The 26,221-nt window shown below is 46.9% G+C and overlaps 1 protein-coding gene and 1 pseudogene across 6 annotated transcripts in view; one reads left to right on the top strand and one right to left on the bottom strand.

The window, feature by feature from the left end:
* The window catches only part of Dusp14 (dual specificity phosphatase 14), a 28,945-nt gene extending 4,487 nt beyond the window's left edge, over window positions 1-24,458 (top strand). The window contains exons 2-3 of one of the 6 annotated variants that reach the window (XM_087573013.1): window positions 4,531-4,633; window positions 23,179-24,458. In XM_087573013.1, coding sequence (XP_087429139.1) covers window positions 4,531-4,633; window positions 23,179-23,247 — 172 coding nt within the window. In that variant the 3' untranslated portion in view covers window positions 23,248-24,458. 6 annotated transcript variants of the gene reach the window in all.
* On the bottom strand, window positions 8,456-8,875 carry Rps15a-ps2 (ribosomal protein S15a, pseudogene 2; annotated as a pseudogene).
* Window positions 24,459-26,221: the final 1,763 nt, after the last annotated feature.

The following is a 26,221-nucleotide window of genomic DNA, read 5'->3' as shown; positions in this document are numbered from 1 at the left end:
TGTTTTACATGCGTCTATGTATGTGCACTGTGTGCCTGGTGCCAGTGAAAGTCAAAAGAGGGTATCAGATCTGGAACTGGAATTATGGATGGTTGTGGGCCACCATTTGGGTTCTGGGAACTGAACCAGAGTCCTCTGCAAGAACAATGAGTGCTCTTAGCCATTGATCCATCCTCTACCCCAGCACTGGTGTTAAATAAAGAATTTATACAGCAAATTACAGGAGGAGGAATATTGTGCATTATTGGCTTTTGGCAAGTGTTTTCTTTCTTTTTTAGATTTATTTATTTATTACATATAAGTGCACTGTAGCTGTCTTCAGACACACCAGAAGAGGGCATTGGATCTCATTACAGATGGTTGTGAGCCATCATGTGGTTGCTGGGAATTGAACTCAGGACCTCTAGAAGAGCAGTCAGCGCTCTTAACCTGAGCCATCTCTCCAGCCCAAGTGTTTCCTTTATTAGGGACATTGGAAAGATTTGCACAGTAACCTGTTCACTACTATTTCTCTTGAGGCGTATTGTTTGAGTCTCAGAATTGCAGTGCTGAGGATGGTCTTGAGCTCTTGGTTACCCTGCCCCTTCCTGTCAAGTGCTAAGATGGCCAGCCTTTGCTACCATCCCCAGTTCTCTTGTTCCTTGTTTAGTAACAATATAACCTTAGATCAGATCCTTCACTTTTCAAGTCTGAAGCATGGCTGGGTTCGGCAAAGATCAAGTTGGACAAAGCACATAAGATAGCTGGCGTCTTCCCTTCCCTTGGACCCTTTGACAGTTTAGCTGTAGCCAGGCAAGAATAGGAGTAGGATACTTGTATGCATAATTCAGATCCTGTTAGAATCACTCAGGGTCACACAGAGGTGCTAAGATTTGAAAGATACAGAACAGATACTAAAGCAGATGTGAATTTGCCAAGGATGCTGTTTATTTTGGAATCCTGCATCATCACCATAGCCCTAGCATTGAGTTAAGGCCAGAGAGTAGGGACAGATTTTACGTTACCTAGTTTTTCTAGGCTTGCCATAATGTCTCCCATACTGCATACCTTAAGAAGCTACACAGTGGTATGCAGCAGGATTTCAACTGTAAAACCACAGCAAATCTCAAATAGGAAACGGCAGTGATCCAGTGGCCTAATGGAAAAGTCATTAGCCTGGGAGCTGGGCTCAAGCCCTAGAGATTACTTTGCTAGGTGTGGTAGGTGGCACACATTTTTAAACCCAGCATTTGAGAGACAGAGGCAGGAGAATCTTGAGTTCCAGGCTAGCCAGGGCTATATACTGAAACCCTATTTCAAGGGGAAAATATAAAATGGGGCTGGAGAGATGGTTCAGAGTTCAGTTCCCAGCATCCACCAGTCGGCTCACGCCTATCTGTAACTCCAGTTCCAGGGAATCCAACACCCTCATACATATACATGCATGCAAAATACCAATGCACACAAAATGAAAATAAAATAAAAATCAATTTTAAAAAAGAAAAAAACATAGGGGTTGGGGATTTAGCTCAGTGGTAGAGCGCTTGCCTAGCAAGTGCAAGGCCCTGGGTTCGGTCCCCAGCTCCGAAAAAAAAGAAAAGAAAAAAAAAAAAAACCAAAAAAAAAAAAAAAAGAAAGAAAAAAACAAAGGAAAAGCACCCCAGAATCAAAAAATCAAACTTTGTACACTGAGAGCCCTGATCACTATTGTTCTGTCTCAAGGATGACCTCAAAGCTAGGCTAATTTGTCAACCAGAGGGTGGGACATAAATAGAAAATGCAGCATTCTTTTTCATTAAAAAGGTCGTGTGTGTGTGTGTGTGTGTGTGTGTGTGTGTGTGTGTGTGTGTGCCCAAGAAGGTCAGGAGAGGGTACTAGAAGAAGGCATTGAATCCCATGTAGCTGAAATTGTAGGCAGTTGTAAGCTACCCAAGGTGGATGTCAGGACCAAACAGGAGTCTCCTCCTGGGAGAGCAGTATGCATTCTTAACTTCTGAGCCATCTCTCCAGCCCTGCAAACATTCTTCTTAGGAGACACATGGAAGTCAACATCAAGAGCAGTCACTGCCCAAGCAACTAAGAATATTCTGGGAAGAAGAAGACATCAGAGTGGAATCAGAGTAGAAGTCTTCAGCCTCTGCTCTCTGTGTCTAACCAGTATGTCCTTCTGAAGACACTGAACTGCTCCACAGTAAGTGGTTGTGGCCAGGAGGACCCAACCTTGGCTGGGCACCTACAACCTGTACTTTTGTAACTGATGGCTCCTAAAGTAATTGACATCAATAAACACATATTTATAGTCTAGAAAGTGCCAATCCATTTGCCACAGGTAACTATTTAAATTTGAAGTGGCACAGGCTTTGTGGCACAGGCCATACATCCAGGCCTGGGAAGGCAGAGGCAGGTGGACCTCTATGAATTTGAGGCTGGAGGCTAACCAGGGCCACACAATAAAACCCTGTCCAAAAGGGAAAAAGTTCCTCTGGGGTTGGCCAGAAGGCAGTTAAGAACATTGTTCAAGATGTCCTAGGTTGGACACTCAGCACCCACATGGTGCCTCACAAACACCTGTAACTACAGTTCTCGGGGATCAACTGCCCTCTCCCAGGCTCTCTGTGGGTACTGGGCACCCACATGGTGACAGACATTCCTGTAGACAAAACAGCCATACAGATTAAATGGATACATTTGAAGTTGCCAGGCTGGGGGATTGAGTTCAGTTGGCACAGTGCTTGCTGGCCATGCACAAGGACCCTAGTTCAATCACTGGTACTATAAATAAATAAATTCAAATCAACTAAAAAGGACTAACGTTAGAAAATGAGTTCCCGGTCACACAGGCTGTACATCAAGGGCTTAGAAGCCAGCAGAGGCTCTTGGAGCTCCTGTGTTCTACAGAAAAGATATTTGAGTCATCCTTTCTACTTAACCTAGATCATTAGCACACAGTGTCCATAGAAGGGTCTCTAGTCGCACAAGCTTGTCTCTCCCTTCTTAGGCAGGGTGTGACTTTTCCTGGAAGGCTTATAGCCCATAGTTCACAAAAGATGTCCTGCTCCTTGTCACCACCCAGAGCTTACTCATGCCCAAGTAATAATGTAAACAGAAATGAACCCAACAAGCAAAACTGGCTGGAGTTTTAGGCGTGTGACTGTTACCAAGCTGTGACATGACTGAAGGACTGTAGGTTCTCAACCTGTGAGCCAAGACCCTTTCACAGGGGTCCAATATCAGATAGCCTTCATATCAGATATTTACATTCTGATTCAAAACAGTAGCAAAATCACGTTTATGAAGTAGCAACACAATAACATTATGGTTGGGGGGGGCACTATAACATGAGGGACTGAATTAAAAGGTGGTGTCACTGAGGAGGTGGAGAAGCACCAATAGAGATTTTGCTATTTTTACACTAGTGTGTCAAAAGCAGGTCTGGAGGCAAATTGCTGAACTAATCAGCCAGGAAGATATCTTCCCCAAGCAGTTTGAACTCAGTGCTGGAGCCTAATCTTAGTCTACTTTTCTTCTTACATTAAAAGGTTAATTTTGTTTAATTTTAAAGCGCTGATGCTTTTTATGGCATCAAATCTCTTCAGTCTCGGCCGTTTTAGCTCTCCCTGGATTATCACTAAAATGCCTTTGGTGTTATATTTTCGTCTGGAAAACAGACAAAACTTCTAGATATTCCAGCACCCACAAAAAGACTCTGAATCTGGTTGGCCAGCGGAGATTAAAAAAGAAAGTAAATAAAACAAAAATCTCCAGGTTTTACTTGAAGATGTTAGAGGCTGTAAGAAAGTCCTGAGTGCGCCGTGCTCCTCTTCTGTCCCATTCCCCAAATCCAAGAATACTGGTTTGACTTCAGCAGTTCTGATGTCAGAGATTTGCTACAGTGAGGGGCATGGCTTGGGTGAGCACAGGACCTAGCGTCAAAGTCAGGGCTCCTGCAGTCTGACTCACTGCAGAGGCTGGAGGAAGTGTTCTTACCGCCCCTGTGTCGCCCCTCAGTTCTGCTGGCGAAAGAGAGAGCAGGGTGGAGCTAACGAAAGTCAGTTTGCATCCATTCATTTCAGGTGAGGAGACCTATTGGGGGGGGGCACCCTCTGGAGTTGAGAGCAAATAAACTTCAAGGGATCCACAAGTCAGCTGCGTTGTACCAAGAGGTGTGGGTGGGTGGGTACTGTCAACCTGTCAATGGTTTAGGGGTCTTTTAACTCCTTTGGAGTTTCCCAGTTACTGGAACTGCCCTCACCTGTCAATCAAAATCCGCCCAGCATCTGATGGAAGAATTACTTAGGGCGTGGTGGTGTACGCCTTTAATCTCAGCACTAAGGAGTTAAAGGCAGAGGCAGGCGGATCTCTGTGAGTTCAAGGCCAACCTGGTCTACGTCGTGAGACCTTGTCTGAACAAACAAGCAAAAAAGTCATTTTGCTTTCCACTTTGGGTCAGCACCCCGGGCCGTCTAGCCCGGAGGAGGAGGCGGGGGTGGCTAGCTGAGAGGTGGTGATTAGTCAGTGGCTGCTCACACCCTTTATACTGTCTTCTTCCAGCAGTTGCTTCTCTGCAATTGGACGGATCCTTCGAACGCTAGCTCAGAAGCTGGGCCGGAGGACAACGCCGCAGCGAGGAGCAGGGGTTTGCGAGTACGTCCAGGTGAGTGGGAATCCGGGCCAGGGCGACCGGCCGGCGCCGCAGCGCGCACGCGCGGCGCCCGGAACACACGCGCGTCCCCGCCGCGGGCCCGCGCTCGGAAGAGGGCGGCGGCGCGCAGGGAGCGGGAGGCGCGCGAGACCGGCGGGCAGAAGCCGCGAGCCACGCAACAGCACGGACCCGAGAGCCACGGCCGCCGCAACCGGGACGCTCGGTACGGGATGCGGGGGAACGCCTGGGGGCCCGGGCCCGCGCGACCCTCGGCTCTGCAAACTTTGTGCGGGTGCCCTGCGACCTCGGGGCGCGGGGCTGGAGAGGCTGGGATCCCCCGAACCCAGGCTGGCAGTCGTCAGTATGCACCCCGCGACCGGCCCCCGCCAGTCCCTGGAAACACTTTGCTTTCTGCGATGCAAGTACTCTACTTGTGCGTCTCTCCTCGGTGTTAGATTGGTGTGCACTGTGCTCACACATGACTCTTATTTCTTCTAAGTATCCTTGCTCTGGAGCGAAGTTGAATTGTGCTGGGCTTGGGGTAGGGGAGGGAGCCGGGTGGTGTAGCCGCCTTAGGATTGTATAACTATCTTGTATTGAAGTGGATGTTGCCAGTGGCACCGGCTAATGTTATGGTAACTGGACATCTCAGAGGCAAGAGAAGGCGGGGTGGTTTACCAGTAGTCTCCCGGTCTAATAATACTAAAAACAACACCTCGTACTTTCCACTCAGGAGAGCCCCATGGCATTTGGTTTATGTTCTCTGGTTAGCTCTCAGTGGAGTTTCTAAGAGGTAGGTGCAGAGCTGTGCTTTCCCTTTTGTAGATGTAAAAACGGGGGCGACGATTCAGATTCTTAACTGACTTTAATGAAATGTGGACCAAGAGTTTTAATGCAGTTTCCTGCAATTCTTGTCCAAAGGACCAACTTTGAAGTTTAATTAATGAGATATCAGAACATCCTTCCTGAGGGCAGTGAAAGGTCAGAGAGGCTAAGGGTCAGTGGTCTGCAGCTGCAGGCCTCAGCTCAGTGATGGGTCCCTCGGACGGACGGGATGCAACTCTTTGGGTGCTGTATGCATTCTTTGCAAAGTTGTGTGTGTTTAGGGTTGCAATTTGCTGTCGTGTTTTGTGGACTCACAAGGACACTTAGTCTCGCTTTCCTTGAGAAACAGAGGAATGAGGCACCCCCGGAATGAGGCACCCCCCCAGGAATGAGGCACCACCTCTTCCTTTACCAGAGGCACCTTAAGAATTCACATGAGGTCAGAAGAGGGCCGAGAATTCCCGGGAGGAGGGAGGAAGGAGCCCTGCACAGGCGGCTTGACACATGGGCCCCACTCCTGCCTCCAGCTCTGACTCACCTTCTGACGCTTGGGGGAGGAGAATAGCTGCTTGGTATTTTTGGCTTTCCCCCATAAAACGGGAGACAGTTGGCTTCATTCAAGTCTTCTCAGCATCCTTTTCGAGCGCAGCGCCACTGAGCTTAGTTCTCCTCGGAAACCTTTGATACTGGCTGACTGCAGGTATGCATTCTGTGAGATCCCTTAATAGATCCGCATACAGATTTGCTGCTGAAGGTTCTAAGTCTAGGAAATCCTTCAAGACTTTGGGATTAAAATTAGGGTTAAAAGAGACCTTTTAATTAGGTGTTTTCCTTTGCATGAAGAATTTCTCTCTTTCTTTCTTTCTCTCTCTCTCTCTTCCTTTCTTTCTTTTAACAAGATGGATTAAAAGTATTTTCCCAGCATCACAAAGGGTTTGGCTAATTCCGTATGAAAAATTAGAACTTTACAGATCAGGTCATTGTCTTCCTTTAATCTTCTAAAGAATGGCTGTGTGGCTTTCTGTTGGTTTGTATCTCGTAGACCCTTCCCAGCATTTTAATACAGATGTGTATTTGCATAAGTGATTTGTTAACAAAATCATTTTAAAGTCGACTAGTTTTATAGCAATTTGGTTTCTGTCTAGAACAGGCAGCATGCTTTTTAAGTACAACCGATTGTAAGATTATGTTAACTCTGACAGCACCTTAGTATTTCTCTGAGCAACAGGCAAAATGATCTCGAAAACAACTTGAAAATAATTGAATCATTATGATGCGTGGTTTTACTCCCAGGTGCAAAATGGAAACTTTCCTATCAATGCCTAACCATGCAGGACCAAAAGCAGATTGCCTTTGCTCAGAGAAGACACAAGAGGGAGTGGAAGTCAGGAGAGTTGCTAAAGCAACGATGGCCTGGGTATAAACTTACAGACCTGGCATTTAAGGTGGTAGCTTCATTATTTATGAGAGCTTCACTGGAGCAACACAACAGAAAAGAAAGCATCAATGGAGGAGGGTGTCACAGCTCAAATCCGACGGGGACAGGAAAAGGGTTCATCTGACAGTTCATGTCAGCAGCGTATGACTTTGGATAGCAGACATTTATTAGGTAGTTTTGCTGTTCTAAAGGCATTCGGCTGAGTGCTGAGGTAGAGGGGTCATGACCTTAGCTGCTGCTGAGCTTACACCAGCTGAGTAATAGTGACATTTGGAGAGGAGATGCTCTTCCTGGGAGCAGAGAGTGTTTTTGGTAGTCGATGATGTATTTACTTAACCTTAAACGTGGCTTTTCAAGATAAAGGAATAAACTGAATAGGGAACTTGATGAGTTAGAGAAAAATATAAGGGTAACCACAGCCAAGAAGCAGACTCCAGCTTCCTTACTCCAGCTTCCTTTCTCCCGCCCCACCCCCACTCCTTTTTTAGGACAGCCGATTACCGCACTGACTTTAATGGAAGTAATCTCCCTTGGCTACGGTTTACCTCCTAAGACAGCCAGGCGGCCTCTAAAGAGCACAACGTTCTTTCACCTTTATGCAACATTCTTTTAGGGCTTGTTTTTGTTTGTTTGTTTGGGACAGGGTTTCAATATGTAGCCCTTGCTGTCCCGAAATTTGCTCTGTAGACCAGGCTGGCCTCAAACCCACTGAGATCTGCCTGCCTCTGCCTCCGAGCTGCTGGGATTATAGGTGTTTGCCACATCAGCAGGCTTAGATTTTTCTTTTCATTGGCACTCTACATATACAAATATAAGAACTAATATGTGAACATATAAATACTTGTGTAAGTTCATGCACTATTTTTTTTTTTATGTGTATGGTGTTTTCAGCTGCATGTTTGTCTTTGTACTGTATCTGTGCCCAGTGCCCAGGGAGGCCAGAAGGAGGTGTCAGATCCCAGAGACTAGAGTTAAAGACAGTTGTAAGCTGCCATGTGAGGGCTGGGAATTGAACCTAGGACCTCTGAAATAGCCGCCAGTGTTCTTAGCCGCTGAGCCATCTCTCCAGCCCCTGCACTATGATTTTTAATGATTCATCTATATTGTCATCTGAGATTGTAGTTGGTTCATTTTGGGATAAACATTACCAGTCAATGTCAAGTGTTGACGAACATTCTGAGTTGTTCGTAGCCTTGGGCAATTATGAATAGTCCTGGGTCAGGAGTGATGCTCTTTCTAAAGAGGGTGTCTCAATTTACATTCCTCCAAGGGTGTCCACCTTGAAGTCTTAGGTCATTGGGTTTGCTTTTTAACCACAGCAGGCTTGGATGTTTAAGTGAATACGTGTCACAGGGTCGCGGGTTAGTCTGGTCCTGTTGTAAAAAGCACAGATGTTTTTGTGTGAGTGGTGGTTCTGTCTGCATGTATGTTTGAACACCACATGCAGAAGGCATTGGATCCTCTGGAATAGAAATTGCAGACAGTTGTGAGCCAGCAGGTGGGTGCTGGGAATTGAACCAGGGTCCTCTAGAAGAGCAGCTAGTGTTCTTTTTTTTTTTTTTTTTCAGTCCACAAAGGCGTTTTATTTATGCTTTACATTTAAAAAAAGAATCCCAGGATTTTCCCTCCTGTATGTTTTCGTCTTGCCTCTTCATGGTCCATGATGCCAGCCGAGGTTATCAGCACAATGAAACCAAACTGCCGTGATGGGAGCAGATTGTTCTGCCACTTCTCTAGGTCTTTGAGTTGAACATCAAATCTAGGGCTTATAACTCCACACTTGTTCAGCCTTCCTGTGAGGTTCACAACGATCTTCCCAGCTCTGTGATCACCAATGATCTCGAATTCACCAATGTAGCCATGCTTCATCATCACAGTTAGGAACCGTGACTTTGGAACACGGCCTGATGAGGACCTGGCGTTTGCCCCCCTTCTCCGCATTGTTGATGCTCTTGAGAGCATCTGCCAGAAAGAACATTCATTCGCACCATGGTGACGGTGAGAGAAGATGGCAGAAAGAGGCAGCTAGTGTTTTTTTTTTTTTTTTTTTTTTTTGGTTCTTTTTTTCCGGAGCTGGGGACCGAACCCAGGGCCTTGCGCTTCCTAGGCAAGCGCTCTACCACTGAGCTAAATCCCCAACCCCGCAGCTAGTGTTCTTAACTACTGATCCATCTCTCCAATTCCACTAATGTGTTTCTTTTTGCTCTTGCTAAGTTTTGTGGTTTGAGCCAGGTGGGTCTCACACTTTAATTCTAACAATTGGGAGGCAGAGGCCAGCCTGCTATAGAGTGAGTTCCAGGACAGCCAGAAATAAAGTTTCTGTCCTAGAAAAAAACAAAACAGCCCAGACTGTGGTGGTTGGCACTTGTCTTTAATCTCATCACCCTGGAGTCAGAGGCAGGCAGATTTTTTGAGTTTGAGGCCAGACTGGTCTATAGAGCAAGGTTCAGGACAGCTAGAGGGCTATATAACCTGTCTTGACAAAACAAAACGAGACAAACAAAAAGTTCTGTGGTTTGGGTTGACAAACACCAGAAACAGTTTTCCCACTGTACTTAGTTGAGAAATACTCAACAGACTCTTTACTGAATTTATTTCACAGTTTGTAGTTACAGAAAATTTACCTGTGCAAAATGAGGTTCTAAAAATAGAAGTCTTTGAAGGCCTTGAGTGACTCCTAGTCCTGGTGAATGCTTGCTTTGTGCCCAGTCCTAAAGGTGGAACTCAAGTCTGTGAGGTGGGAGTCAACTCAGACCCAACCTTGGTAAAGAACCCTAGGGACAAGGACGGACACACTTGTGTGTGCAAGTTCCTGTGAGGCACAAAACACAGCTGTGCACAGTGCCTGTGATACAGGAAGAGATGACAACGTTGTCAGTGGAAGCTTTGCTCTCACTCTTCTTGTAAATAAAAGGAGAGGGAACTTGGAGGATATCCACACAGAGATGCCCCACGCTCCCTAGCACTCTTGGTTAGGCTTTTGGATTTGGATTTGTGTGGGGATGAGGAAGGGGAGAGACGAAGTCATCGCAAGACATTGACTAAATCCCAGTCCGCATTGAGTGCCTGTTAAACGCTCTCTCTGTCCTGAGAGCATGGGTTCTGAGGCCTCCCAGGAGACCCTCACAGCCAGAGGGTGATGAAAAAGTTCAGAGCACGTGGAAGCCATGGATCCTTTTTATTTCTTCTAGAAGGCAGCTTAGAAAACTGGATGGCACTGTGCTTTCAGCTTTTACTTACATATGCCACAAAAACCCTTTAAAGTTTAAAATGTATTTACCTTTTATTGTATGTGCATTCGTGTTTCGCCTGCACGTGTGTCTATGTGATCTTGGAGTTACAAACATGTGTGAGCTGCCATGTGGGTGAAGGGATTTGAATCCAGCTCCCTCGGAAGCGTATGCAGTACCCCTAACAGCTGAACCATCCCTCCAGCCCCCACAAATACTATTTTTTTGCTTGTAAAATTATTTTGTTCATTTCAGATCTGGCTTTCAAGAAAAGATAGAATGGGATTAAAAGGTCCTGTGAAGAGAAAGCCCTTTAACCCCTTGACCTTGCAGCTACTGCCAGTCACTGACTTGTTAGTAAGGCCTGCTCAGCCCCTCTGGGTGCATCGGTGGTGACTCTGACAAGAGAGCACTTCCTGTCCAGTTTATCAGCTGTTAACCCCTCCTTCCCTCCTGTATTCTCCGGAGGAGGAAAGGGCCCTTTTGAAATCCGTGCCCAGTCAGGTCCTTGATGGGTGGCCTACGGCAGTTTTTTTAATTGTTTCTTTTATTTAGTTTTGAGTTTACATCATTGAAGTTGTTTGGTTTTGTTGTTGTTGTTGTTGTTGTTGTTGTTGTTGTTTTGTTTGTTTGTTTGTTTTTTCATGAAGAATTCAGCCAGGTAGGGTGTCCCATTCCTGTATTGCTGGCACTTGGATGGTGGAGGCTGGAGGATCCCCTGATGAACAGAAAACTTAAGGCCAGCCTGGGATCAGGAGACCCCGTCTCAGAAAACCAAAAGCTCTATAAAGTCTTTCCTTCTCCTTTACTGACACAAGTGTGTGCTGTGTATTCCACTGACTCCTTCCACTCTGTTACTGCTCGCACGTGCGCATGTGTCTCATGACAGTCTGTAGCCCCAGGTCCAGGTAATATGATGCCCTCTTCTGGCCTCCTCAGTACCGGTACACACATACCACATGCATAAAGGCGTAGGCAAAACAGCACGCCCCCACACACATAAAACGACTTCTAAAAATTAAGACAGAGAAATGGGAAATTGTTTGTCAATACTCTTAATTAATTTGGCATAAATTCCACACGTGCGCACACCCCACACACAAACTGTCAGGTATATGATACATCCTTTGTGGGAGAAGGGTCAAGCTTGCTGTTGAAGTTCTTAGGATTCTGATCTGGTCCAATTGCACATCGAAGGGTAAGCTGACCAAGGAGCGATTGCTAACTCTGGAGGGCCTTCCTGTGTACTTAATTCTAATTTATGAACCCCTTTGTCTTCCTTAAAGTAATACTGTGGCCTTTCAAGGACTGACTGATATCTTGGCCCATACCTTCATTTTTCTGGTCCAGCTTCTCAGGGGACAGTCATTTTTCAAAATTCCTCAGCTTCTCAGCCTTCTGTGCTTTCTCACTGGACTTTTTGGGAGTTTTTTAAATGATTGGTTGGCTGTGGTTGGGCCAAATCCGTCAGTGCCCCGCTGGTGACAGGAGGACCTGGTCCCAGAGGGGTCACTCATGCTCTCTGTAGAGGCTGGGAAAGCCTGTGCACCTCCATCTCTCTGACTGCTCATCTGGGAACCCTGGCCATGATGGTGAGCTTCCTGGCCTTCTGCAGGCTCCAGTGGGCAAAGCGCTCCTGAGGCTGAGTGAGGCAAGTGAGGAGTGGCATCTCCCATGCTAGAATGTGGATATTGCCTGTCTGGCCTCCTGTGATCTGTAGGATTCCAGCTGTATTTGTTGGGTGAGCATATGCATTTCTGCATTTCTGTCAAACGTGTGGAGCACTGGGACAACCTGGGGAGTAGGAAGGGGCAGTAACAAAAGGAAGCTGGAAATGAGGCTCTTGAGAGGCAGTAATGGGTACTGGCAAGGTGGGTCAGCAGACAGAGGTGTGTGCCGCCAAGGCTGACACAATTTGGGTTTGATCCCAGGGCCCTAAGTGGTGGAAAGAGAACCAGCCCCCAACCTCCATATATGTGCCATGGCAAGTGTGTATACCGAGACATATGTACAAGTGTGTATACACAATACACAAAGTGCAATTTAAAAATAAGGCAATGATGACGACGTACCTTAAATGGATTAGAGAAAGAAGCATGTTAGTCTGGCCAATGAGACTCCATCTGCCGTGATTTGGATGTGTTCCCCTGAGGCTTGGTTTTCAGTGTGGCTGGGATGGGAGGGCGGAACTGCCTTGTGGGGCCTGCCACAAGGTAATTAGGTCACTGGGGCATCACAGCCAGATTAGTGATTGGTGCTATGTTAGAGTGGGCTCTGAGGAGGGTATCGTCCTTTTCCCGGTCTCTGGCTTTGTTGTAGCTTTCCATGTCTCCCACCTTGCTGCCATCCGCTCTCTGTTATGATGCAGCTGGAGATGGGAAAGATGAAGCTGGGTGGCTGTGGCCTCAAACATCGGGCTCCGTGAGACCCACACAGGAGGGGGATCACTGGGATACGACCCAAGGCTCCTTCCTAGGTTCTGCCCTGAGATACATATTCAGTCCTGGTCCGCCCATTGCACCAGCCCCCTGTATTTTATTACAGCAGTAGGAAATGCACTACTGTTTCTCCTTAAGGAACAGTGGAGTTCTCAGCACTGCTGGCGGATTTTACTGTGCTTTAATCTTGTGCCCGCATCGCTACAGTACCTGTTATTTGCCTTCCCGTTTGAGTCTCCGTGCTTGGCTCTTTCCCATTATTCGGTTGTTTTCAGATGTGTGTCATCATGCATCATTTCTTCACGATGATCAAATTCTGACAGTCCTTTATTTTGGAACGAGGTCTAATGTAGCCCAGGCTGTCCTCACGTTCACTGTGTAGTCCAGGCCTTCAACTGCTCCTGCCTCATCTCCCGCTATTATACATATGGCCCCACTCTGTGCTTCCTAGAGAAAGCATGTACCTTTAAGGATCTCTTCATCAATTCCTGTAGACCAAGAACGCAGATGGACTTGGTGTAGCGGGGATAACTTGTTTGCTTCATGATGGCTAGGTCCTCAGTGGGCAATAAAAGTCAGGTGACATGGGCCTGGGGCTAGGCCCATGCTCAGATATGTTACATAGTCATTGATCAGCTGGGGCTTTCCCCAGCTGTTGGTTGGACCACCCACGTAGAGCCTGATAGGGCGGTTGGACTAGTTTAGGCATAGCACCTGATGCCTAAGCCAATCCCAGAAGAGCTGGCTAGAGCCTCACCTTGGAAACCTCATTTCCGTTAAATTCTTTTTGCTGTTCTCTTGTTTGTTTGTTTTTGATTTTTGTTTTTTGGTTGAGGCCTTCACAAACCTAGGTTTCCAGGGAAATCAGCCCCACCCTGGGAGAAGTATCAATATCACATCCTTCCTTAATAATAAACACTGCTAGGTGAGAGTTACACATAAAACTTAAATTCTACATCAGGCACAGCGGTGCGTATCTGTAAGTCCAACTACTTGGGAGGGGGAGGCAAGAGGATCATGGGTTCAAAGCCATCATAGGCTACAATAGATCTTGTCCCAAAGTTTAAAAGGAGAAAGATTCCAGCTGGGTCTGGTGGTTTAGATCTGTAATCCTGGCAGAATTGCAAGTTCAAGAACTGTCTTGATTGCAAAATCAGCTCAAGGTCAGCCTGAACTACTTAGACCACATCTCTTATAAACAAAGGGCTGAGGAATCAGCTCAGTGGTAGAGAGCTCACCTGTGTGCTGCTTGCTTCCCAGGAACCCCCCACCCCCCCAAAAAAATTCCAGGTTACCCCCTAATTACCTAGTATGATGTTTATTCCTGGTCGTCAACTTGATTAAATCTGGAATGAACTACAACCCGGGAATGGAGGGCACACCCAGGATCCAGATCTTGAGGCTAGAAAATAGGTTTCCAAGCTGGATCTTCACATGGAGATCTTGAATAGTGGCCATGATAAGCTTAGGCCCAGGCATGGCAGTACACATCTGAGGCAAGCAGATCTCTTGAGTTCAAGGTCAGCCTGGGACAAAGTAAGTTTTAGATCCAGGCATGGTGGTACACACCTGCTAGAAACCTACATAAGGACATTGGAAGAAGGAAGTCTCTGACTGCTGGAAGTCACGTACTTGCTAGCCCATCTGTTAGAGCCCACTTCTACAGAAGCCCAGCTGAAACAGCCAGCCTCATGGGACTGAGCAACTACTGGATTCTTGGACTTCCCACGCACAACTGCCCACTGTTGGGTTAGTTGGACGACAGCCTGTGAGTCATTATGATAAATTCCCTTAATAGAGACATTCCATGAGTTCCATAACTCTAGAGAACCCTGACTGACAACCAGGTTATCCCATGGTACCTGAATGAATGCACCGTTCATTTTACATAGTTTTTTGCAGCCTTTTCTCCTTGCTCATTTTATTCGAGTATATATAGAACCATTTTTTGCTTTTTGAATTGGTCTCATTCTTTAACCCAGGTTGGCCTGGAACTCAGCAGTCTTCCTGGCCTGGTCTCCTGAGTCCTGGGATTACAGGAATGAGTTACTATGCCTGGCCTAGAGCCAAACATCTTCAGATTTGTATATCACTATTGACTTCTCAAATTTTTCTTTTCTTTTCTTTTTTTTTTCCGGAGCTGGGGACCGAACCCAGGGCCTTGTGCTTGCTAGGCAAGCACTCTACCACTGAGCTAAATCCCCAACCCGACTTCTCAAATTTTTATTATTTTTATTTTATGTACACTAGTTTTGCCTGCATATATGTCTGTGTAAGGATGTCGGATCCCTTGGAACTGGAGTTACAGACTGTTGTGAGCTGTCAGGTGGGTTCTGGGAATTGAACCTGGGTCCTCTGGAAAAGCAGCCAGTGTATTCTTAGCCTCTGAGCCATCTCTCCAGCCCCTGTTTTGGCTTTTTAGTTCCCATCAAATGGAGTGGCCATCTCTTCCGTGAGATGTGTTCTGTTGCATTTAGCTTCTGTCATTCACTGGGTTTAGATGATCCAGAGGAGTCGAGGGTAGTCAGCTGGTCTGCACTGTCCAGGCAGTTGCTTGGCAGCTGCATCCCGCCCAGGGATTGCGAGGCTGAGCCGGGTGGAACTGCGTAAAGTGTTCCGCTTTTTCTGGGTTTTGTTTTCTAAGATGATATCTCATTTTGTAGTCAAGTCCTCAGTGCTCACTAGCCTAGGCTGGCCTCAAACCCACAGCAATCTTCCTGCCTCAGCTCCTCACGTTATGGAATTATGGTTGTCTTTAGTTTTGTCTGTACAGTGTGTATTTTTATCATCCAAAAACATTGTTGTATCATTCCGTTCATCCGGTGGCAAAAGCAAATGGCCCCCACCTCCTACTGCAGACAGTCAAGCTGTCACACTCAATCCACTCACTTTACAATTAAGCAACTTGGGAGTATATTTTACTTCATTTTCATTTTATTTCAACATGAATATTATACTATAAGTTAGAATTTTATTCTTAATGTTCTGTCAAGTGGTTCCTTAATGAAAGATTATTGAAAGTGTTACGATTTTTAGTTTGAGTTTATGCTGAGTGTGGTGGCTTACGCTTGTAATCTAAGTACCTGAGAGGTGGACATAATACGGTCAGGAGTTCCCGGTCAACCTCAGCTACAAAATGAGCTAAGGTCTAACCTGGGCTACTTGATCTTGTTTCAAAAACAGTGACTGTCAACTTTTCAGTGATCAGCATTTGTGATTTAATAGTGAAAATAAATCGGAAAAGTAACATTTATCACAGTGTAGGTTAAAATGCTGGGGTCTTTTCTCTTAAAGAACCAGCTAGATGCTTAGCAAAGAGGTGGATGAAATGTGACTGCATGGCTTTTTGAGTATAAAAAAGTAAGTTTAGGGGCTGGAGAGGTGGCTCGGGTTAAGTGCCTTTTGCTTTTGCAGAGGCCATATCCAGTACAAAGGTCATATCCCGGCTCCCCCATCAAGTGGCTCACAGATACCTTTTCTGGCCTCTGTGAGCACCTGTCAACCACACAGACAAATCTCACTATATATATTATTCATCTATCTATCTATCTATCTATCTATCTATCTATCTATCTATCTATCTATCTGTGGTATATATCATATATGGTATATGTATATGTATATCCTCCTTGCTCTGGCATGTACTTTGACCATAAAGCTATGAATAATGCATTTTGTTTATTTAAATTTTTAATTGATTACATTTTAATTAATTTCAATTAATTACATTTCACCTTTCCCTGTCCTCCAGCCCCTCCTATGTTCTATCCCCCTCAAATTGATAGCCTCTTTATTATTACACATATATGGACTGATATATACATACGATGTGCTGAGTCCATTTTTGTTTGGCGCTTATCTGGCTTCAGGGCTGATCACTTTGTACTGGATTACCAGTCGAGACTCATCCCTGGAAGAGATTCCTTCTCTCATTGGTCGGTCGGTCACTACCTTCCTGAAGGTTTTTGTCTAGGGGTGGAGTCAGCCCTGTGGAAGACTCTCCCTTCCTCATTAGCATGGCTATGATATTGTCGTTGTTCAGGTAACAATTTGTTTATGTAGTCATTTCTTTTTTTCCCATGAAATAGCCAGCTTTATTTAGAGCATCAGACAATTTATATCCCAAGGGTAAAACAAGGGCCTGTGAACCAAGTTCACTTGAGTTCAAGATGCATAAAATCACAAGGACAAGTCTTGCCTGGACATAAGTAAGGTCATTTGTGGAAGGTTCACATGACTCAAGCTATATACATTTTTTGATTAATAAAAGAAAGATGATGGGTGTCTGTCTTAGAGTTTCTGTTGCTGTGAAGAGACACAACGACCAAGGCAATTCTTATGAAAGACATTAATTGGGGCTGGTTTACAGATTTAGGGGTTCAGTCCATTAGCATGGCAGGAAGCATGCAGCATGTGGGTAGGCATGTGCTGGAGAGCTGACCGCTCTATATTCTGTTCTAGAGGCATCAAATTACGAAGCCATTTCTAAGAGGCGGCAACACAGCAGGCTTCCTGGTCCTCCGGCTCTTAGAACTTTTCTGCCCTGTCTTCTGTGACATTCCCTGAGCCATAGATGCAGGAACTGTGATGTAAATGTATCCACTGGGGCTGGGCTCCCCACAACCCACTGAACTCTGCACTGTGCCCCAGTGTGGTTTCCTGTGTTGGTGTCCATTCACTGTCAGTGAGGGGAGGTAGCCACACTTGTCTGTGGGTCAAGGGTAGGTTTAGAATGTAGTAATGCCGGTGTAGCAGAAGGTAGTAGTAGATTACTTTCTAAGGCCCATGACCTCACTAGCCCTGAGAAGCTGGCTGGGTTTCCAGTACCAGGCACGACTTCTGTCCCGGGGAAGGCTTTGAGACCAATTAGACAGCTGTTGATTGCTACCAGCATGTGAGTGCCACCTCTGTCTCATAGCGCTTGGTCATTACTGTCATAGCTGGGCAGGACTGATAACTGCTCCCCTCCCTTAGCAGCATCTGGATGCTAGGCTGCATAAGGAGGCTTCCAGGTTAGATCTAGCTCAGTATCTGAGTCCTGTGTTCTAATGTGTGTTGTCTTAAGCAACAGGGGCTTAACTTCAACCTCTCAGAGCCAGCTAAGGCAGCAGCAAGAGGCTGTGTATTTCTGAGTCATTTAGACACCAACCGCCTAAAGGCCTTGTGATTGGTACTGGTTTTGTAGTCTGTGGTTCTTGTGGGGAACTTTATCAGCTCAAAAGACGTAGTTTCAGCAATACGTGTGTGTGTGTGTGTGTGTGTGTGTGTGTGTGTATTGTGTATAAAATGTTTCTGCCCCTCACCCCTCAATGTCTTTCCATTCCCCTCTACATGTGCACCCGTATCCTACAATTCCCTTTCAATGTCCCTATCCACCCCCATGGTCTTAGCTAGGAATATTTTCTCAGCCACTTTGCTGTTTTCTCTAGTCCTCCTGCACCTCTGTGGCCAGTTGGCCACTTCCTGCATTTTCGACAAGAGAAAAGACACACACAGATAGGACTTACACCTTTAACTGCTGAGGCTAGTGGCTGCTGGCATTACAGAGGAAGAAGAGCTTTGGTGACACTCCCGGTGGATGTTCTGAACAGGCCAGGACTTCCAGACATTCTCAGCCACATTGGCACTGATCCGGGTGTAGATTACCAGTGTGTAACCACAGGACAAATCTTACATCCCAGAATTATGCAAAGGCAGCTGTTACTAGTTAGTACAAGGCTACAGCCCGGTGAGAAGTTGACACTAAACTTTGTTACTAGTTAGTGATACTTATTATTCAGAGGCCAGCACCTCAGTAGATCAGCCTGTCCTGGACTGGCTGCCCTCCTTCCGCGGCTGTCCGAGTGATGTATTATAGGCGTGCACTGTCCCTGGCATCTCTGACGTCCTACACTGATGTTTTGCTTTGAGACAGTGTCTTACGTAGTCCAGGCTGGTCTTGACCTTAACAGACCTTTGTCTACCTATGCCTCAACGTGCTGGAACACCTGGTTTTAGAAAGCCCCCCCCTCCCCCAGAGCACCGCTCCCAGCCTTCTGTGTTCAGTCTGCTTCTGTGCCTTTGGTGTCTCGTTCTCTTGGTCAGGAACCATGTTTCCCGCCAAGCAAACGAAGCAGCACAGCGGCTTGGGAAGGCTGCTGTGGACATGACGGTGTGTGGTAAATGCTCTCACAGGCCAGTGTGCAGCAGTGGGGGACCTGCTTACTCAGCCCTGGGGCAGTCTTTGATCCATGTGCATACACGGGCCAGACTCTTAGCAGACTTCTTGTCTCCCAGCACATACCTGCTCATGATGCAATACCCGTGGGTTTTTATATTCTCTACAGTGAGGCCTTGCCATTAGAGCTGGGTCAAACTAGGCTGCTTATGCCCATCCCATGGACTTGATGGTGTCCCTGTGCATTGAGGAAGGTTCTGTGCCCTGGAGCATTTGCTGGCTGTGGCAGTCCTCTGTTCACTAGCTGACAAGCAAAAGTCCATCTGGGCTCAGGCTTGTCTGTCACTGTTTAAAGGGGTTTGCCCTGATTGCTGTTGCCAGGACACCATGACAAAGGCAGTAAGGACACAGCTCCCCACACAGTCTCACAGTGCACGGGGCAGAGCTACAGGCTGCTTTCCTGGTTTTATTTCCCTTCTTTGAGTTGCAGTGCCCTCACCCTACCCAAACTTGTGTTTTCCAGTCTGTAAGGGGCAAGGAGCTTGTGCAGTACCTGCCCGCCGAGTACTTGTGGCAGAAGGTGTTTTTCTAAACCTTGTAGCCAGCGCTGGCATTTGGAGCAGGTTTGCTGGCGCAGGACCAAGCAGTGGCAGCAGGAACAGCATCGTGTCTGCCTTGCTTGGATTCTGCCTGGAGGACGCACAATCTGTCCTCTCTGTCCACGATGAGCACATGAGCAGTAACAGGCAAAGCTGGGCCTCCAGCCTGGGCAACCAGTTTCAGAGGGCCAGTGGCCTCCTGGGTGGCAGGATTGTTTGGGAGACAACCGGCTGAGTCAGTCCCTCCTAACTATGCAACAAGATGGCCACGTGGGAATTTGAGTGGAGAGTCCTCAGCTCTTTGAGTTTTGCATTTATTACCTCTGTGGTTTTGTTCTTTAAGATAGAGGCTTCTGCCAGGGAGGACCGCAAGCTGCTGGCCAGCACACCTTTTAGGTCCAACACACACACGTCCTTATATCCCCACTTCTGTCTTCTCAGACGGCTTACACCTGTAGTCCTCTGTGGACCTGTCATGGGCCAGCTCTCCGATCTGGAGCACCTCAACCTTGGTGCAGGGTGCAGTATGTGTGGGGCTATTCCTAGATGATATCACACAGCATCTACTGCTTCAGTGGTTCTGACTGTCCCTAGCCAACATCAGCAAAACCTAGAAAATGCAAGTTCTCCAATCCTAATCCAGAACCACAGAAAGTGAGGCCCAGTGTTATGAGTCCCATCATACCTCCAGAGGATTCTGATAGGAAAGTCTGCATTGTGGCAGAACTAAACCTAGATTTGGGTATAGTATAAGGTCTCATGTAACCCAGGCTAGCCCTGGACTTGCTATATAGCTGGGGATGATCTTCAACCTCCACCTCTCAAGTGCTGGGATTACAGGCATGAGCCACTTATGTGTAGCAAGACTGCGCAGTGGCCAGAAGAGGTTTGTGAGCTGTCTTGTGGGTGCTGGGACTGCACCCCACTCCCCTGCGAGCTCTTAACTGCTGAACTGCTTGTCTGGTGTCTATGGTAGTGGTGTTTTACTTTTATTTGCTGGGTGAGGCACACCACAGCTTGTGTCGGAGGTCTGCCCTCCCCCATGTGGGCTCTGGGGATGGAGCTCAGGTCCTCAGGCCCAGTGGAAAGCATCTTTGCCCGCTAAACCATCTTTCCAGCCCCAGAAAGTGGTTTTACTTTTGCTGGGATGGATGAGGGAAGTCGCATCCCAGGCAAACACTCCAGCATAGAAGTAAACCCCAGCCCTCATCTTCCTTTTAAACTATTTTATTCTATTCTTTTTATTGGTTTGCTGTGAGGACAAGGACTCATCGAGTAGCCCAGGCTGTACTGAATTTATGATATTCTGCCCTAGCTTCCCTCCTGGTGCCTGTGTTATGGATTTGCCTCATCGTACCCAGCTTTCTAAACTGTCTGAAAGTCTTAAACCTACCTGTCATGTAACCATCTTTACTCCTTGGTGGTTAATTAAGGGGGGGCATTTTCTCACACAAAATCTGCCTCTGATTGGTAATGGCTTTACTCACAACAGCAAACTTCCAGGGCCCAGGCTGTACAAAGTTTGAACAATCCAGTATCTCTCAGTAGGTGAGCGGATATCACATGCTGTATATGTACTGTTCAGTAATAAAAACGGAGTTATGCCCTGGATCATTAATCTTGTTGCTGTGATCAAAGAAGCCAGATATCCCCAGATTTGCAGAACTCTTGCAGATAGCTTCAAAGCTAAGTATGGGGACACACGTGTGTAATTCCAGCACTCAGGAGCCTATGGCAGGAGGACTGAGTTTGAGGTCAGCCTAGGCTACATAGGTAGTTCAAGGCTAACACCTCAAGAAATAAAAGGTGTGGGGGGGTGTTATAAAGGAATGTGATACTGAGTGGGAGGCCTAGGCATCTTATTTTGAGGTCCTGTGTCTGGTGTGTTTATATCAAAACTATGACACTGGGTAGTTATGTCAGTTTACATGTTATTTACATGCAAGCACAGCTGTAACCAAATGTGTAGGTGATGCTCATCTGGGTGACTGGGGATCTTTGTGGAAGGGAAGCCCTTTCAGGAGATCATATTGGTGTCTGTCAGGCTACATAATAATGGACAAAGGCTAAAACAGGGAAGAGAATGAACTTTGGGCTTGCTCTCAATAGCATCGCCTGGTGTCGTTGCTGGTCCTATGCTGTCCCATGCTCCTAACCCCACACCATGGGGTTAAGCTCATCTACCCCAGGTCATAGCTCATCACATCCCTGCTGTCTCTTGCTTTTCTGTTCTTCCTGCAGTGACTCAGGCCCAGTTCCTTGTACTCCTGGGGGGCAGCAGGAGCCAAGAGGAGGCTGTGGCCCCATCTCACAGGCCTCTGCTGTGCCTCCAATGTGTCATGTAGTGTGGTCCTTGAGTTCCCTTTGTCTTTGTCATTGCCAAAGCTGTACCTAGTGCTTGCAGACTACGGGCTTACGTCTCTGAGACCCAGTTGCTATCTTCTACTGGCACATTCTTAGGTCACTGGAAATGTTCTGAAGAGTCACCCCAAATTTGATTTAGCAACAAGAACCCAGGAATGGCATGGGGTTTCCTGACTGGCTACCTCCTTGCCTCTTTGTCTTCCTGCAGATCTGATTTGTATTCACTGTAACTAGCACTGTTCCCAAGACCCTCTGGATCCAGACTAAGGGCATCCTTAGCACTCGAGTAGCCATTGTATTCCCTATGGCTGAGCACTCTGGTTTCCTGTGACATCAGAGAGGTGCTGTGTACACAAGTGCCAGGACATACAAACTACGAAACAAGTTGGCAGTAAGAGATGGGTATGTCTGAAATCTCAGGAAACCAATAATTACAATAATTACTTTTCCTTCTTGAGACATTGTCTCACCCAGTAGCCCAGGCTGGCCTGGGACTCAAATCCTCTGACTATGACTTGCTACCATGCCCAGCTCAATAATTTCCTCTTCCGTGGTTACAAATATACACCAATATTTTATAGTAAGCATTTACTAATAAGAACATAGATTTCAGATACTGAACTAATTAATGTTAATTCCAGCACATTCCTGATCCAGTAGAATTCACTTGGGAGCTTAGAAGTGGCAGAGGGAGGGTAAGGTTATCACTTATTGTACCAGGGTCAGCTCAGATAAAGATACTTGTTGCCAAGCCTCATGCCCTGAGTTCAGTCCCTGAAACCCATATGGTGGAAGGAGAGAACTCCCATGAGTGTCCCCTCACCCCTAGGCCCTTGCATACATACACACAGACACACACCACACGGTAAATACATACAAAGATGTATTTTTAAACATCGAGGAGCACACACGACGTGGCTTCCTTTTGCTGGTGTCCAGTTTGGTTTCATCATTCTGTAATGCAGTTTACTGACTACCTTGCCCGATGTGACATCACTCCATACCCTCGAGAGATCCCGATGCCTAGAGTCAGGTTTAGGGAAAGACCGGGGTGAGAAGCCACTCCATGGCTCTGAGGACTACCGTTGCTTTGGCTTTCTGGGCAGGGACCGTAACTCAGTACCTGGAGACTTGTATAGCCAGTGTGAGTCTGGGTTCCATCCCAACCCAAAGACTGAGGAAAGCCCCTCCCTTCAGCAGGGCTCCGCCAGATGGCTCTTTGGGGACCAGTCAGGCATGTTTTCTCCCAACTTTTTCTAAAAATAGGATGACTATTTTCACTGAAGGGATTTAAAAAAGACGCTTAGTTTCATATTGATTTTACGTTTTGGCATTGCAGGCTGCATCTCCTAATGGTCAATAGAAAATGATTTATATACTTCCTGCAACCCATGCACTCTGCCTCACTTCCTAATGCTTCCCCTTCCCCCAAAGCCCTGGAGGACAGGTGGCTGTGCTGGATGAGTGCCATGTAAAGATCTGACAGTTGTTACCTGTCTCTTGCAGGAAGGAGGCTGCAGCCTTGGATTCCTTGGTGGAGGACGGACTCCACTGCTCTCTGGCCTTGCCCCCTGATGATGATAGTGTGACCACTGGCATCTTCATGAGCTCCAGAGGTCACAGCACGCTCCCACGGACTCTCATGGCTCCTCGGATGATTTCCGAGGGAGACATAGGAGGCATTGCTCAGATCACCTCCTCTCTCTTCTTGGGCAGAGCCAGTGTGGCCTCCAACCGGCACCTCCTCCAGGCCCGGGGCATCACCTGCGTCGTCAATGCGACCATCGAGATCCCCAACTTCAACTGGCCCCAGTTTGAGTATGTTAAAGTGCCTCTGGCTGACATCCCTCATGCCCCCATTAGACTGTACTTTGACACTGTGGCTGACAAGATCCACAGTGTAAGCAAGAAGCATGGGGCTACCTTGGTGCACTGTGCTGCGGGCGTGAGCCGCTCGGCCACCCTCTGCATTGCCTACCTGATGAAGTTCCACAATTTGTGCCTGTTGGAGGCATACAACTGGGTGAAAGCCCGGAGGCCTGTCATCAGGCCCAACCTGGGCTTCTGGAGGCAGCTGATAGACTATGAGAGCCAGCTCTTTGGGAAGTCTTCAGTTAAGATGGTACAGACACCCTATGGCATCATTCCAGACGTTTATGAGAAGGAGTCCCGACACCTGATGCCTTATTGGGGGATTTAGTGTTGCCACAGCTGGCATCCACAGCCCCTGAGCAGTACCAGCATCTGCCACACACCATCTGTTCCCCTCTTCCTCTCTCTGGTTCTCCCGAGAGTGTTTCTACACTGGGTGTTCGGGTTTAAGAGATGCGGAGGGGAAATGCATACGTTGCTAGTGACGTTTTTTTAAAACTAGCATTTTGAAATAGTGAACATGGAAATCTTTAACTGGCCTTTACTCGTTTGTAACAACTGGAACAGTGTAGGACACTGTTCTTGCTTTCACTCTGGCTCCTGCCTTTTTGGGGCCTTAGCCGGTGCAGGGGGAGCTCACTGCAAACATCGGTTTTGGCCCTGATTAACCCTCTGGAGACCAGCTTTGCTGAGGACTGCAGGCTGGACAGACGTTTAGGGAAGATCAAGGCCAGCTCAGTCCCTGCAGGATTAGCCTGGTCCTTTTCCTCTGTTATTTGATTCTATAAGTTAAGTTCACCATTGTTGTTTAGTTGATTAAGTGGTTATGATAAAATCTGTTGCAAAGACCCTCTTGAAATCAGTGTGCCCTGGGATCACATTAGCATTATTTTTAATAAACTTGCTTCACATAAGCCTTTACTAATCATTTCAGGCGTGTGCGTGCATGCGCACGCATGTGCTCATGTGTGTCAGAGGAAGAAAGATGCTCTCCAGTCCCTGTTCAACTGTGGTTCTTAGGACCATCATGGTTGCTACTTAAAATAGAAACCCCAACAGAGTCGGATCAGCAACATTTCACGTCCTTGCAGAGAAGCAGAAATCTATCATCGGAACGTGGGGAAGTCTGGGGTACATTGTCCAACCTGCAGCCCCTAAGCAGTAAGATCCCAGGAGAGTGGTCACGTGGCCCCACATAACAGGCAAAAGTCATGTCGAAAGGTCAAAAGATTGGGCACCCCTGGGGGCAGGCGCACACCCTGATCAAAGGTGCTGAGTTCCATTTTTGCCGTGGTGAAAATGTCAAGTACACCCTCAAAGAAATGGAAGGCATGCCTCTACTCATCTAGTAACACAAAAAGCCTCTGTCTGCTGCAAACTTCCAGCCTAAGCAGAGAGCAGTGACTTCCAATAAACCGCCTAGTACGACTTGTCAGAAAAGCAGCACAAGTCTTAATGAGCTCTCCTGTTTGCCCTCCTGGGTGGGAACTTGGAGGCTAGGCAACCCCTCAGAGTGCCTTTTCATTTTATTAGCCAGGTCGTGTATTCATAGAACGGTTTTCTGGCTTTTTGATCTGTTTTAAGGAGACACCTGCCCTCGACATTGAATGTTATCTTGCAGATTTTATCTGGTTTATGGCACTGGGATTCCATCAAATTTACATTTATAATCTATGTAGCCTTCCATGCACCCATCTTTATCTAAACAGGAAAATTTGAAACAGCTTTCCTGGAAAATTAGAGGAGCATGCATACAATGCTATCACATGACCAAAAACCAATCTATGGGGTCTGGCTTTTTTAGCAGGAAGTCAAGCTTTAAGTCAGTTTCTGACTAGGAGCCCCTTAGTAATCATTGTACTGCAGGAAGGAAACACTTGCTGCCACGCCTTTGTGCTGTGAGAATCCCGACTGGGGCTGCAGAGACGGCTCAGTCAGTAAGGAGCTTACTGTGCAAACATAAGGGCCTGAGTTCTATTCCTAGAACCCACGTTAAAAGGCTGACTCTGCTCTTCCAATCCCCCAGTCTCATCACTGGCTCTACAGCAGAACACTTTCTGCAGGCTCCTCCCCTTTGGCTCCATCTCCAGTGGATCCTACAGATGCTCCTCTTCCAACCTCTGTCCCCCAATTCATTGCTTTATCCTAAACCCCACCACCACCCCACTCCCGCAGGTACTCCCTGGGAACCCTTGGGCTACTCTGACAAGGGAAGAAAGTAGACTTAGTGCAGATCTTTACGTCTCCCTCCTTTCCTGCAAGTTCAATCCCCAAGTCTCATCCCCAGCTCTGTAGACTGGCTGTGGCCTCTCCTTGCTCGGTCCCCATTCTCAGGGATCTAGTTAGTATCTTTGGTCTGGGAAGGTGCTTAGTAAATTACAAAGAGAAACACCAAGCCAGCCATAAAACCTTTGATCTATTAAAATGGTGGTGCCCTGGGTGTAAAATATGCTAGGGTAATTAATGGTGACACCAAAGTTGAGTGAGTGACCAACATCTGATTTAAGGCCCACTCCATAATACAGAACACATACCCAACACTGCTTGGGCGACCAAGAACCAGAAACTAGTTCAGAGACCTAGCGAGGGCTCTGAGAATCCCATGGAAGAGAGGCAAAGAGGGTAGGAACCCCAGGGAATGGAGGACACCAGGAAAACAAGTCCTTCTAAATCGACA

Source organism: Rattus norvegicus, chromosome 10, assembly GCF_021556685.1.
Source record: "Rattus norvegicus strain SHRSP/BbbUtx chromosome 10, alternate assembly SHRSP_T2T, whole genome shotgun sequence".
Classification (NCBI taxonomy): domain Eukaryota; kingdom Metazoa; phylum Chordata; class Mammalia; order Rodentia; family Muridae; genus Rattus; species Rattus norvegicus.
The sequence above is the reverse complement of the archived record's forward strand: the minus strand, read 5'-3'. Positions and strand labels throughout refer to the sequence as shown.